Source organism: Mesoplodon densirostris, chromosome 1 (assembly GCF_025265405.1).
Source record: "Mesoplodon densirostris isolate mMesDen1 chromosome 1, mMesDen1 primary haplotype, whole genome shotgun sequence".
Lineage (NCBI taxonomy): Eukaryota > Metazoa > Chordata > Mammalia > Artiodactyla > Ziphiidae > Mesoplodon > Mesoplodon densirostris.
This window is the reverse complement of record NC_082661.1, coordinates 177,897,601-177,913,036: the sequence shown is the minus strand read 5'-3', so window position 1 is coordinate 177,913,036 and position 15,436 is coordinate 177,897,601. Positions and strand designations below refer to the sequence as shown.

Genomic DNA, 15,436 nt, shown 5'->3' with positions numbered 1-15,436 from the left:
TCAGGGTCACAGCCCATGAACCAGGGGGAAGGGTAGGAACATAGTTCTTCCTCCATCCAGGCTGTGACTAGACCCCAAACCCATGCTCACGCTTCCCAAATGTGCCTGTGAAAGGCCAGGAAAAGCATGTGGCATAAGAGGTATGTACGTAGGTCTGTTTTGTTCACTGCTGTATCACCAGTGCCTAGAACAGTGCCCAGGACAGAGCAGGTGCTCAGGCAATGCTTGCCGAGTGAACGAATGAAGGACTATAATTGCTGCATGGGGATTAGAAGGGTCACCGAACAATCCTAGCTCTGCCTTGTGTGTGTGAGCTGTGTGACTTTAGGCAAGTAGCAACCTCTATGTGACTCATAAGCTTATAGGGGCTTAGAGCACGTTGGTGTCTGCTACCAGGCGAGGCAGCCCTTGGCGTTGATGACTGTATCGCGGTTGTGCCAGAAGCAGAATAGCTCTGGGATTCTGAGACTCAGGGCCAGGTCCCTCAAATATTTAATGTCTGATCTTTGCTCTTGTGCTTTATTACTTTAAAATAACAGCAACAAGTAGCTCCTATCCTTCCCCGCCACCAAAGCCTCTGAGCTTATATCACTCTGCACTGTTTAATGTCTCTCTCTGTTCTGCTGCATTAGCCTGTCCCTTAGCCATCAGACACCAGTGTGCCCAGATGAGCCAGCTGCCCCTTCTCCGACTCTCAGGAAGAACTCTCCATCTTCCTGGCTGGTGATAAGTGGGCTGTGGAAAGCCAGGGTAATGGAGGGGGGGCCCCATAGTCTGTGCGTCAAGGGTGCTCACCTTCAGGCCAGCCAAGTAACCCAGGAGTCCAGAGCAGCCTAAAACATGCAGGGGGCCTAGAGGTCTCCCTGGCGGTCAGTCTCCCTGGGGGTCTCCCTGGAGCAAGGAGAGGGAAGCCTCAGATTGGGGCTTAGTAAAAGGCTTTTTGATAAAACTGTGATGGCGGTGGAGGGAACGTGAATTCTGAGTCAGACAGACTTGGGTTCAAATCCTTGTTCTGCTACCTCCCAGCTATGTGATCTTGGGTAGGTTATTTTACCCCGTTGGGCCTCAGTTTTCTCATCTGTGTAGTGGGGATGCTAACCTCTCTCTCTGGGGCCATGGTGAGAAATGGATGACAGAGAATGAATGAAAACCTTTGAGTTCTAACTGAATGCTAGTTTCTTTCCCCCAAGCACTTCATGCCATCTACGCTGAGTGGACGGAGCTGTAGGAGAGAGAGGATATGAAGAGGGCCTGCGGGCTCTGGAGACAGAGACAGTTCCTTTATCCGGACAAGGGTGTTCTGATGAACGTGAGGGCATCGGCCAGTGCAGGGCAGGCTTGGAGAGAGGGGGCCGCCGCACATCTCACTGCAGTGTACGTGGGGCCCAGGACCACAAAATAACCCCCAAAGAAAGTTGGCTCCCCTGAGGTCAGACCAAGCTCAGGACCCCAGGGCATTGGAGGGAAGGAGCCTGACTGAAGGCAGGAGAGCGGGGAGGGGAAACCTAAGACAAATGAGATTATCCCCAGGAATCAAGGCACTTAACTGGCCTGCCTGATCCCAGAGGAGAAACAAATGAGATTGCAGGCTCCAAGGCCAGCCCAGGCTCTACGGGGCTCATCTCAGGGGAGAGGGGCAAGGCAGCAGCCCCTGGCTCCAGCAGAGACCAAGGCCGGAGCAGCTAGGTCCCTGCGGACCACGGGTTGGGGGTGAGGGGGTTTCCTCCCTGAAGGGGGTGGGGCTTGTGCAGAAGGCCCAGGGCCATGGGGCGGGGCGAGTGGTTATTCTCAGAAAGACCTGGGAACAACCCGTGGCCTGTAATCTGGGGTAGGGGGCCTACCGTCTGCTACTCCTTGCTCAGCCACTCACACAGCCCTGTCTCAAGCAGCTGTCTCCCAGCCAGGACCCCTGCTCCTCTCTGTGTAAAATGAGAAGGGGCTGTTTTTGGTTCTCATTCCGCTGTAATTATCCTTGTTTCTGAGCTCACCTGTAGACTCTAAGTCTGATTCTCTCCCTCCTAACTTATCAGGCCCTGAGCCTGATAAGAGCAGACTCCTAGATCCTTGGCCCCTGGTCGGGAAGGGATAGTAGATCATGGCTGATGTGAAGTCCTTTTAGGTCACAGATTGCGAAAGACTTGCTCTCACATGCCTTTGAGGATTGATTAGTAGTGGCTGTATGGAACCCAGTGTTGTGAAGGATTCTGAAGTTGAATATAGACTCAACAGAAAAGGGAGCTGTGATTGATTAGTAATGTTTGCTTGGGTAGGGGAACGAATGGACCAGCTCCTCGGTCCCAAGAGATGAGTGATAGTTAATCACGGAGGGGTGGGAAGGTTTGCCAAGCGTGTCCAGAACATCAGCCTCTACCTTCAAGGGGGGATGCCCGCTCCCTGCTGTGCAGAGCTACAGACAACAAATCAGGGAGATATTTATGACAGAGGTCGCATTTGAGGCATGCATTTAAGGGTGACCAGGATTTGAGAGGCTGTGAGAGGAGGAAGTGACTTCCAGGCTGAAGGAACAGCAGCAACACAGGTATAGGAACAGGCGAGGCCCCGGTATGATTGAGGGATGACAGTAGGGCTTTGGGCTGAGCCCAGAGGGTGTGGTGGAAACGTGACCGGCCAGGGGGTTGAGGACAGTTTGGGAGGAGCATTGGCCATTCAGTAAGGAATTTTGTTTTAATTCTGAGTGAACTGTGGGAGGTGTCTAAGTAGGGTGTGGCACAATCAAAGGTTTGCCTTAAGAAGATGATACAGTAAGGAGGAAGCACGGTATACTCTCCTACCCTTTATTCATTCTGTAGCACCCTCCCTGGGTTTGGGGGACATAGCTTTCATCCTTCCCCAATCCAAAACTTAAAAATGAGATAAAAGGCCTTGCAGCCTGCCACTGCCTTTCCCGAGTTTCTGGCCCACCCCTGGTCTGGGAGGTATAGACTCTCAGCTCCCCAGGAGTGCATGACATGCCAATCCCAGGCCTCACCCATCAGTGCAAATAACAATAATAACAGTAACAGTCATCTCAGCAATCAGCATGGGCCCAGCAAGGCTGCACAGGAAGCTGTGATTGTCCACCCCTCGCCTGGAAGATGGATGTGGCCTGCTGCTGAGGAGCTGAGGCCACTGTGTTGGATGTGTCACCAGCCCTGGGCCTCCCAGGGAGGGGCATTCGAAGCCTGCTGAGCAGATCCCCACTCCCACCGGGGCCCCTGGCCTCCAGGACAGGGTTCACTGCCCGAGGATGGGGTACTTGGGCCCTAGGATAGGGTACACTGCCAGGGATGGGGTACATGGCCCCCAAGATGGGGTACACTGCCCAGAATGGGTTACTCGACCCCATGAGGGAATACATGGCCCCAGGATGGGGTACCTAGCTGCCAGGAAAGAGTACTTGGCCCCAAGAATAATGTGCATTGCCCCTGATGACCCCCAGGGTAGAGGTTGTGGCCTCAGGCTGTTCCTGAGAGAATGGACCACCAGCCAGTGCCCCAATATGCTTCCACCTGCTTCCAAACCCAGGTGTTTCTGGTTTGGACATTGGTAGGTTTTGATTATCTGTGCTTTTTCCTGTCCACAGTGTACATAATTAAGAGTTAACTTGCTGTACTCTCTCCTCTTGTCGTGGCTCAGAGATCTTCATGGCTTTGGGGGGGCTATCTTCTCCCGACACCCCTAGGCAGTTGGCAGCATCCATTTATTTACCCAACGACTATTTACTGAGTGCCTCCAGGATGCCAGCCCATGTTAGGCTTAGGGATACATCAGGGAACACGACAGGCCAGGCTGCTGCCCCCATGGAGCTAACACGAGTGTGTTTGTGTGGCAGATAGGGGGTTGGGGCAGGCAGTCAGCAAGTCAAGTGAGTAAACGAGATCATTTCAGAGGAGGGAGGGGCTGTGAAGGCAGTGACTTGGGGTGTGAGGACACAGAGACATCTCTTTAGACAGACTCTACCTGTATGATGGAGTATTTGAGGAAAGCCTCTCCGAGAAGGTAGCTCATGGCCTGAGAGGTGAATAATGAGTAGCATGTAGTGACCTAGGGTTGGAATATTCCTGGCAGAAGACACAACCAGGGCAAAGGCCCTGAGGCAGCCACAGAGTGTTCAGGATCAGAAAGAAGACCATGGCAGAGGGGGATAAGCCCAGGGACCCCTTTGTGAGATGCAGTGGGAGGATTATCTCAGGTAAGGTCACTGGGGCCTTAGATGTGATCTGGTTTAAGTTTTGGTTTTTAAATATTTAAATTGTGGTAAAGTACACATAACCTAAAATTTACCATCTTAACCTTTTTTTTTTTTTTTTTTTTTTTGTGGTACGCGGGCCTCTCACTGTTGTGGCCTCTCCCGTCATGGAGCACAGGCTCCGGACGCGCAGGCTCAGGCGGCCATGGCTCACGGGCCCAGCCACTCTGCGGCATGTGGGATCTTCCCGGACCGGGGCACGAACCCGTGTCCCCTGCATCGGCAGGCAGACTCAACCACTGCGCCACCAGGGAAGCCCCATCTTAACCATTTTTAAGTATAGAGAGTGTTAAGTCCATTCACACTCTTATGCAGCCAGTCTCCAGAATTCTTTTCATCTTGTAGAACTAATACTGAACCCATTAAACAACAACTCCCAACCTCCCTCTCCACAGCCCCTGGCAACCACCCTTCTACATTCTGTCTCTATGAATTTGACCCCTCTAGGGACATCACGTAAGTGAAATAATACCAGTGTTTGTCTTTCTGTGACTGGCTTATCAGCATAGACTTAGCACAGTGTCCTCAAGTTTCATCCATGTTGTAGCATGTGTCAGAATTTCCTTCCTTTTTAAGGCTAAATAATTTCCATTGGCTGTAGATGCCACATCTTGTTTTTTCATTTTTCCATCGATGGACACTTGAGTTGCTTCCACCTTTTGGCCATTGTGACTAATGCTGCTATGAACATAGGTGTACAGTGATTTAAGTTCTTTAAAGTTCCACTTTCCACCCATGAGGTCAGGCTGGGCCCTGACCTGGGTTGGGTTGGCACAGGGTGGAGGGGCCAACCTCTCTGGGTTACCCGTCCACTGAGGGTGGGGGAGGCCAAGAGCAGAGAGTCCTCCAGCAGCACTAACTGAGCCGAGAGCCCTACGACCGAGCCTTTAAATCATCCTGGGTCCAGAGGAGCTTTTCTCTGCATCTAAAATGTGAGCCATAAACCAGGCTGACTTACAGGTAGTACTCACTGGTCCGGTTTGTTTATGGCCAGCATCCTTTCTGATTGGTTGATGCCTGTACTGTGGCCATTGTTAAATATTTAACTATCACCCTGCTATAAACCAGTCTCAGGCTGTGTGTCAGAGGCTTTTGCAGGGAGAATGGGAGCTGCCGTTTAAACGTTTAAACTCTGGGGTTGCCCCCCACCAACCGAGGCAGCAGGGCTTGGGAATCTGTAGGATAACAAGCCCACTGGGTGGTTCTGATACCATAGTGTTAGGAGGCCTTACGAAGCAGAAGCAGGCCTTGGGATGAGGGTTCAAGTGCAAATTGTTTATGGGGAGGAGATTCCAGGAAACACAGGTCGGGGAGTGAGGACATGAGACCGGGAAAGAAAGGAAGCCATAAAGATGCTTCATTAACCAAGTCACCTCTGTGGGCTAGTGGAGATGAGTCCCATGGGGGACCTCCAAGAGCCAGTGTGGAACACAGCTTGTGAGTTACCCCCCTGAGAGGTGAGGGAGCTGGGGCATTTATCTACCAACTCTTTATCTGCCATCTTCCATCTCTCATTCATTGAGTGCTGCTACCAGGGGCATTAGTTCCCTGGCACTATTGGCTTGTCCTGTATATGGGTAGAGCAGTTTCTGATGGCCAGAACCCTTCAGGCCTGGCAGCTGGAGGTCGGGCTGGTGTGTGTGACCATGGTATGTGCTAAGGGGTAGCGGGCAGGGTACCAATAGCATCAGCTATGGAGGGCTGCCGAGCTCCCATCTCTCTCCATACAGGGAGAGCTCAGCCCTGTGAAACATTGATTATCCTTCTTACCACTGAAAAGAACTCCAGGCCTCATTCATTGTTGGCAGAAATTTAAATGGTGTGATTACTATGAGAAACAATTTGGTGGTTCCTCATAAAGTTTAACAAACATAGAGTTTCTATATGACCCAGCAATTCCACTCCTAGGTATATACGCCCCCTCCCCCAAATTGAAAACAGGTGTTCAAACAAAAACTTGTCCACGGGTATTCATAGCATCATTATTCACAATAGCCAAAAGGGGGAAACAACCCAAATGTCCATCAGCTGATGATATGGGTAAACAAAATATAGCATACCCATACAATGGAATATTACTCAGTCATAAAAAGGAATTAAATACTAATACATGTTACAAATGGATGATCCTTGAAAACATTATGCTGAGTAAAAAAAAAGCTAGCACTCATCATATGATTCTATTTATATGAAATATCCAGAACAGGCAAATTTGTAGAGATAGACAGTGGATTAGCAGTTGCCAGGGGCTGAGGAAAGAGGGAATGGGGAGGAATGCTAATGGGTATGGGTTTCCTTTGGGGGTGATGAAAATGTTCTGGAAACAGATAGTGGTGATGCTTACACCACATTGTGAATGTGCCACATGCCACTGAATTGATTAAAATGATACATTTTATGTTATATATATTTTACCACAATTAAAAAAAATACAAAAGAGCTCTAGGTATTGCACAGCCTGAGTTGCAGGGTATACTGTTTCCCAGGTGGGAAACAAGCCCAGAGTGTGGTGTGTGTACCCCAGGATCCCAAAGCCGGGATGGTTCTCCTGAGGGGCTGCTTCTGGGGGGCACTGGGCAGAGGTTGGGCCCCACAGCTTGGCTTCATTCCTGTCTGAATGGTGCGCACAGAGGTTGCTTGAAGCCTCGCTGGTGGGGAAATGAGCTGCTTGTCCTGGAGAAGCCAAAGCCAGGCCCAGCTTCTACAGAATGGCAGGACCGTTGGGCGGGGGGTGGGCGGGGGTGTATGTACCCAGTGGGAAAATTGCGGGGCGTCTTGTCTTAAATATAAGATTAAATTGGCACCTTTAATTAGTACACTTAGAAAAGGTCACTAGCAATTACCTGGGACACAAAGAAGGCATGAGCAGGCAAGAGCCCGTGAGGAAGCCGAAAAGGACCATTTTGAGCAGCACATAATTGAGGGGAAAATGGATAAAAGTCCAGGAAATTACAGGGTGGGTGACAGCAGCTGATGGCCCCATCCCTGTCCTGCCCAGCGCTCCCCTTCTTGGGAGAGCCTGAACATCGAGCCTGAGAGAGCCATTTGGGATACTGGGCCAGGTTGTATGACCTTGGCTGGAGGGTCGGTGTGGCCTTTCTGGAATCCCATCGGCCAGCTGGGAGCTTGGCCCCATATTCTCCACCTGGGCTGGGCCCTGAAGGAGGTTGGCAGCTGAGGTTTCCAGTCCAAGGGGCTGCCGTGGACTCTGTACTGGGGACAAGCAGGGCCCCCATAGGCCTCAGTTTCCTCATGTGCAATCTTCCCAAGGCCTTGGGAAGTAGCTCAATGTTCCTCAAACTTTGCCACTAAAGGACCCCTGAGGGTATCAGAAAGGAACTGTGTGTCCCCGGCAGTCAGGGGGAGGCTGGAAATTCTTTCACAGTTTTAGGTTGTGTCTTTAAAAATGAATTAAATATTATATTGTACTCCCATTATATTCCCATTTGTTTTAGAATAAAATAGTTGCATGTCACTGAGCGACACAGATGCTTTGAGAAGATGTGCTTGGTTTATCTATGACTTCACTTACCTCCTCCTTCCTCATCTAGGAAAGAGCACTGTACTGGGAGTCTCGAAACTTGTGTTTGGGTCCTGACGCTGTTGCTCACCATTGTACCTTGGGCAAATTACTAAATGCCTTCAGTTTCTCCATCTTTAAAATGGGAAGGTTGGGCTCCCCGAAAGGTCTCTGTTCCATGATTTCAGTCCTCCTTCTCCTGCTTCTCACCTCCTCTCATCACCATGGATGCTGCCATGTCCTACTCTGCTGTGTGACCTTGGAGAGGCTACTTTGCCTTTCTGAGCCTCAACTTCCTAATCTGTATAATGGGTAGAATAATGACTACCAAACAGAGTTGCTGAGAGGATTTAATGAGAGAACCCATGTGAATGGGCTAGCACCATGTCTGGCATATCCTAAGAGCCTAATGATTGCCCAGTGTCTTCCTTTCCTAAGTGTTGGGCTTCCACTTAGGGCCTGATAGGGTCATGTCCATGGAAGTCCTGAATCTTGAGTTCACATATCAAGTGTTGAGATTTGTAAGGTTGTGGAAACAAATGTGGGCACTGGGCCAGAATGCCTGGGCTTTGAAGTCCAGCTCTGCTCTTTGCTAATTGTGTGGGCATGGTAAATTACTTAATCACTTTGTTACCTTATCTCCCCACAAGTGGGGAGAATAACAGGAAGGATTGAATTAGGTAGTACACAGAAATCCTTTAGCCCAGTGTCTGAAATGTGGTTAGTGCTCCAAAATGTTAGCTCTTGTCATGTTAGAATTGTCTTTTAAAGTTGACTTAGAAAAGCTCATCAAGGGCTTCCCTGGTGGTGCAGTGGTTGAGAGTCCGCCTGCCGATGCAGGGGACACAGGTTCGTGTCCCGGTCCGGGAAGATCCCACATGCTGCGGAGCGGCTAGGCCCGTGAGCCATGGCCGCTGAGCCTGCGCATCCGGAGCCTGTGCTCCGCAACGGGGGAGGCCACAACAGTGAGAGGCCTGCGTACCGCAAAAAAAAAAAAAAAAAAGAAAAGCTCATCGACATTCTCTTCTAGATAAAATTCCCAGAGTTTAGAATCCTTCCTTCCTTAGCTATTAATAGATCATCAGAGCTATTCAGTAAATATGAGAGTCAGTATGTGGGAAAGAAAGAGTATCTGTCTCATTTTATAGGGTAAATTGAGGCTTTAAAAGAAGTGATTTGCCAAAGGCCATAGTTCTAACCTAACTACTTCTTGAGAATCAGATGGAGACTATAGACCCTCTCTGCAGAAAATGACACACTGTACACTCAGAACATTTTGCACAGTTCCTGGCAGTTTAAGGACCTCTTGAAGCTAAGGTGACCAGCTGATCCAGTTGTCTGGGATGTCCTGGTTTTAGCACATATCCTGGGAAATGCCTCATTCCTAGACAAACCAGGATGGTTGATCGCCCTACCTGAAGCCACCTTGTGAGGGGTGCTGTGAACCCCAGCAGAAGATGACCTACTCTAGGACTTCTTAGGCAGGGCTGTAGGCCAGGCATCCTGATGCCCAGGGTGGCCTCTGGCCAGGGCTTTGTTTCTTGGTGAAGGCAATACCATAGTCCTCTGATTGAGGACAGGAGCTAGACTTTGTCACCCAGCTCTAGACTGGAGTTCCCTGAGGGTGCTCCAAATCTTCCTAACCTCTGTGTACTCTAGTGGTTACCATAAGGCCAGCACCTAATTGCTGTTGAATGAATGCCAGGTTTTGTAAAATTTTCTGAATTAGAAAATATTGCTTTGTACTTTTCCTTTTCTATTGTGAGATTTAAATATATTGAATGTACCACAGGTTTGCTTGTTGTTTTTAAATCTATCTGCCTAAAAAAAGAAAAATCTATCTGACTGTTCATGGACACTTTTTTTTTTTTTGATTTCCAGTTTTAGGCTATTATGAATAAAGCTTCCATGAACATTATTGTACTAGGAAAAAAAAAAGAAAATATTGCTTCCATTTGCAAAAGACAGAAATCCAACTCAACTTACTTAGGTAAAACCGAAAAAAAAAAAAGAAAAAAAAGGAGGGGGTGATTTATTAACTCATACAGCTGAGCAGTCCAGAGGGTGGAGCTAATTGCTAATTTCAGGTATAGTTGGCTGCAGACCCTCAAACCATCAGAAATCTCTCTCCATGTACCATTTGGCTCTGTTTTCCTCCTTGTTGGCCTCATCCTCAGGCAGGCTCTTCCACTGGTGCCAAAGATGGCTGCCAGCAGGACCAATTTAGCAACCCCAGTGGAAGGAGAGGACTCTTTCCCAGTTACAGCAGACTTCCAGCAGAAGTCCCGGGGCTGGCTTTGATTGGCTAGTTTGGGTCACATGCTCATCCCTGAACCAATCACTGTGACCAGGGAGATGGAGTGCTCTGAGTGGCTAGGGCTAAGTAGTGTGCCCATCTTGGAATGTAAGAATTGAAGGGTTGGGAGCTTGCACTCATCTGAGCCACTTGGAGGACTCCTTCTCTAAATTAAGAAAAGAGGACAGGCAGAAGTCACAGAACGTGGTGAATGACAGTTCCCTGTTACACACTGTGACAAGTGGCCAGGATGGAGACAGGGAGCCCGGGACAGAGCCAAAGATGCACAGGGGTCTTGCGGTAGTCAGTGACCTGCTGGTGGTCTGTTGGGAGGCTGCTCCCCACAGGGACTCAACCACCTGAGTAAGGTGCTGAAGAATGGACTAACTTCCCATCTTTGCCCTCTACTCTCTCCTGCGGGTACTTCAGGTTCCTCTGTGACCCAGTTGCTGGCCCGAGACATGGACAATGACCCCCTGGTGTTCGGCGTGTCTGGGGAGGAGGCCTCCCGCTTCTTTGCCGTGGAGCCTGACACGGGCGTGGTGTGGCTCCGGCAGCCGCTGGACAGAGAGGTATGACCCGCCGTGACCTCTGCTCCTGGCCTTCCCTAGGGAGGCAGAAGCACACATTGGGGGAGGATGGCTCGTCGTCTTCTGACCGTGAAGCAGCATCTTCCTGCCTGAATGGTGTCCCTCTTCCAAGGCCAGTGCTGATGTCTGGACTTGGGGTTAGAATAGGGTGGTTTGGGGTGTCTCCAAGTAAGGGGCAACACTGGATAGGCGAGAGGGACAGTGACCTCAGGTTCATCCCCTGTAGAATAGCGGCTCCACGGAGTGTGCACATCTACACCCCCCAAAAAATGTTCCCCCAAAGGACGTTTTCCCGAGACACAGGAATTGATGGCGGTAGCCCTTAGCAAATTAAGGTAAGAGTTTGAACAAAACCCCAACCCCAGCTTTCTCCTCACATTGAAGTGGCCCCAGAGGTGATTTGCTCAAGATCACACAGCCATTTAGAGACAGAGCCCAGATTAGAACAAGATTCCTGACTCCTAATCTACTGCTCTTTTATGGGGAGGATCCATATTCTGAACCTACTTCCCCAACCCAGAAGGCAATGCTTATTCTTTAGGGAAGCCTTCAGATATCCAGTCCCAGACCAGTTCCTGGGGCAATGCTGGAGGGTCTCCACCACCAAGTAGGGCTCCGGACTCAGGGCCTCAGCTCCCCTCTCTAACTTTGACCTCCTCCCTCCCTCCGTTTTCTTTCAGACCAAGTCGGAGTTCACAGTGGAGTTCTCTGTCAGCGACCACCAGGGGGTGAGTGTCCCCTGAGGCCCCTGCTTCCCTGGGAGGTCGGGTTCCTGAGCCCTTGGGTAGAAAGAGGCTGGAGGCTGATGCCTATGTTAGCTCCCCACTCTTGTCTTGCCAGGTGATCACGCGGAAGGTGAACATCCAGGTCGGGGACGTGAATGACAACGCGCCCACGTTCCATAATCAGCCCTACAGTGTCCGCATCCCTGAGGTAGGGGCCCCCAGGGTCACACTTGAGGGACATTGGGGGCCTGCTGCTCTGGGGCCACCGGGGAGGAGGCTGATGCTGGGAAAAGGGCAGTTCCAGCTCCTCTCCTGCCCACACCTCAGCCCAGGCACCAGCTCTGGTCAGGTTGGTGACTGAGCCAGCGCCTCTGAGGGGGCCTGTCTGCTGGCTGGGGGGAACCTTGTGCCTGAGAGAGGGCCTGCCTTGGATGAGCCCTCGCAACTCCAGCCGGAGTCAGGGACAGGACGGAGGTTGGGAGGGGCAGGTTGCACCTTTTTTCCATTTACAGCCAGTGCGGGCTTTGGGCAGGTAGGTTGGCAAGCCTAACCCCAGGCCTCCCAGCTTTGGCTAGAGCAGGTCACCCAGGATGCAAAGTGCATGCAGTACCTGGAAGGGGCTTTCTATCTTGAACCCTGTGCTGTCTTGCTGGCCTTCGGCTGCTTTGCGTTGTCTGTGTAACTCAGTGTATTTGCATGAATGCATGTGGGTAAAACCAAGCCATGGCTGGTAATTGAGAAGTGCACATTATTGCGTTACGAACAGTTCGTTAATAAGCTGGCTGCTGGCTCCCGATGGCCCCAGCGTTCTCCTTGCTTACTGTCCCTCTCCCCGGTGGCTGATGCCAGTCTTCTGGCCTGACAGTGATTCAAAGACCTTGAAGGTGGAGGGTAAAGAGCTTCTAACTGGGTGTCCCTCAGGCCTGCCCTCGGGGCTCTGGGTTGGGTAGCAGCAGTAAAGGTTTGGGATGGGAATGATGGGAGGTGGAATCCACTGGGGAGAGGCAGCCTGGCACCATGGCATTGGAGTGCCAGCCCCTTTATGTTGTAGGTCATTGGATCAGGAAACTGAAAGAGGTTTAGAACATATCTATTCAGTTTATAGATGAGAAAAGTGAGGCTCAGTGTGGGAGAGTGACTTGCCCAAGGTCACACAGCTTTGACTTTGAGCCTCCTGACTCCCAGGGCAGCTTCAGATTCCTCGGGGTTGAAGAAACCTGATCTCATGCCTCTAAGTTCCAGTTGCTGGCCCTCCTTACTAAGCTGTGAGCCAAGGGTCCTGTGCTTGTGCCGGACAGAGTGAAGTAGGACAGATGTGCACGTGGGACACACCAGAGGTACTCATGCCCTTCCCCTGATGGGGTGGGACATAGGGAGAACGAGCCTGCAGTCCCAAGCATGGGGACACAGTGCCCTGAGCTGTGGCCGGTGTGCCCAGGACTGCAGCTTGGCTCCAGGCCCCCGCTCATTTGGAAGTCTCTCTAATTTAATGGTCTCTACGTGCCAGCCTGCACTCCAGGCCTGGGCTCAGAAACCAAGGGCACAGCTCGGAGTTAATGAGCCTTGCACCCATTGCTCAGCTGCCATCCTGGCAGGCATGGCTGCCCTCCGCCTTCCCTCATGGGGGGCAGCAGACAGCAGCAATAGCAAGGGGATGAGGGGTCGCATCCCTGCTCCCCAGCCCTTGGGCCAGGGCCAGCCTTTTCCTCTCTCCCTTGCCAGGAGAAGATGTGACCTCCAACACCACCCTGTTGGAATCCCCCAGGATTCTCCAAAGGCCTCTGCCTCCAAGGAGAGAGCCTCTTCAGTCATTCATTTATTTAACAAATATTTATTGAGTGTCTGCTGTGGGCTTGGCGCTGTGCCAGGCTCTCACTGCACGGAGACCTGGGAGGCCAGAGGAATATATAATGAGGGGAGCCAGAACCAGAGGCCAGAGACCCCAGGCCTCGCCCCTGCTCTGCTCCCAGATTGCTGAGTCCATTTGGGCATGTCACTTAACCTCTCTGGGCCATGGTCCTCCTTATCTAATAAAAGCAGAGGACAGGTGGGATAAAATGGCCTGCCTCCTGCCCATCTGATGAGGAGAGGGTAGGCCAAGAGGGGCCGGCTGGAAGGACACACTGTCCTTGGAAGAAGGCCTGTGTGGTTTACTCGCTTGCATGTAAACCTCCCTATCAGGTCACTTCGGTGGCCTGATACTCGATGCCCTGCTCAGGGCTGCTCCGTGTGGCCAGTGGGGTTGTGGTGTCAGCTGGATGGAGGCCTCGCCCCTCCTGACCCGAGGTGGCTTGGCACTGACCAGCCCTGGCCTGGGGTGGTCACCTGAGCTAGAGCTTAGCTGCCTGGCTCAAGCCCCAGGTGGAGTACCAGGGAAGAGTCTGCTGGTCCTGGCCCAGAATTCAGGCAGGGGTCTCCTGCTTACATTGAAGTCACCCTGGAAACCACAGGCCCTTGCCCTTTGAGAAGCACGATTCAGTGAAAGAGGCCCTATGGATGTGAATAGGGTGAGAATGCAAACCAGAGAGACAGGGGGCACTGCAGACCCTGAGAGGCATCAGTCTTGAGGGGGTGCCAGAGTGATCAGAGAAATCTCAACAGGCTTCCAGGAGGAGGTGGGTTTCCAGGAGAAGCTCGCCAAGGTGAGCAGCGGAGCTCCTGTGTTGTATGGTGGGAAGAAGGAGACTGGAGGTCAAGACATCTGGGTTCTAGTCCTGATTGTGCCAGCAACTGGCTGGGTGAGACTTTAGACCTGTTACTGCCCCTCTGCTGGCTTCAACTCCAACAGCTAACTGTTAAACTGGGGAGTTGGGCCAGGCCCCTTCCAGGACTGACATGCCATGATCTGAGGAGGCATCCCAGCAGGAGTGGCTCTTTCTTATCCTCCAGTGCTTCATTATTCCTTGAGGGCTGGCAAAGACCTCCAGTTGCTGCCTCCATCCACTCAGCTCCTCTTTTGGTCATCCTAGCCACCTGCACACCATCCCTAACCTTCCCAACTTCCACTCCCCCCAGCCCTAGGGGCCCTGATGATGTTTGGGTCTGATGTGTCCAAAACCCAGGGATAGGCATGGGGAACAAGTTACAGGGAGGTAAATCTAGGTCTACATATGGAAGAACTTTCTAATGAGACCCCACAATCTACTCCCCCGTCCTGCTGAGGATGTACTGAGCTCCCCATCCCTGAAGTTATACAAGCAGAAGCAGGAGAACCCTGTGTTTCAGAGCCATCTAGTACTGAGTGCCGGAGAGGTGATGAATCAGAGGCTCCCAAACATACCCCATCAGAATTTCCTGGGGGACTGTTGGGAGGCATATTCCCAGGCCCCTGCAATTCTTTTTTTTTAATTAATTAATTAATTAATTTATTTGGCTGCGTTGGGTCTTTGTTGCTGCATGCAGGCTTTCTCTAGATGCGGCAAGTGGGGGCTACTCTTAGTTGCAGTGCGTGGGCTTCTCGTTGTGGTGGCTTCTCTTGTTGCGGAGCACGGGCTCTAGGCACACGGGCTCAGTAGTTGTGGCTCACGGGCTCTAGAGCGCAGGCTCAGTAGTTGTGGTGCATGGCTTAGCTGCTCCACGGCATGTAGGATCTTCCCGGAGCAGGACTCAAACCCATGTCCCCTGAATTGGCAGGCGGCTTCTTAACCACTGCGCCACCAGGGAAGTCCGCCCCTGCAATTCTGAATCAGTAGTTGGGGGACAACTGGCCCAGGAAGCTGCATTTTTAACTCCATTGTGACAGCAAGCCCTGGAAGATAATATCTATGGCCCTCCCCATCAGAGGGTTTCTGAGAGGTGCTGGGGTAGCCCATCTTTGAGGGGAACTTTCAGCCTGTCAACAGCTGCCTAGAGACATCACCCATGGGGACCCACGTCCTCAGGCCTGGAATAGGAGCAGATGGGAGGCGGGTCAAGACCAGGCACTGCCCCTTTCCTGGGAGAAGCTCACCCGCCCCCTGCCCACCCCACCCTGCCCCCTCTCCCTCTGAAAGCCCCTGCCTAAGCTGGGCAGGTGTGTTTTGGTTTGTCTGTTCTTGGTGCCCCTCCTGCCCACCC

General features: G+C 51.6%; 1 protein-coding gene across 1 annotated transcript in view; it reads left to right on the top strand.

Moving 5' to 3' along the window:
* Positions 1-15,436, top strand: part of CDH23 (cadherin related 23) — a 408,054-nt gene that overhangs the window by 56,687 nt on the left and 335,931 nt on the right. The window contains exons 3-5 of the mRNA XM_060092078.1: positions 10,495-10,637; positions 11,336-11,383; positions 11,496-11,588. Coding sequence (XP_059948061.1) covers positions 10,495-10,637; positions 11,336-11,383; positions 11,496-11,588 — 284 coding nt within the window. The remainder of the gene's footprint in view (positions 1-10,494; positions 10,638-11,335; positions 11,384-11,495; positions 11,589-15,436) is intronic.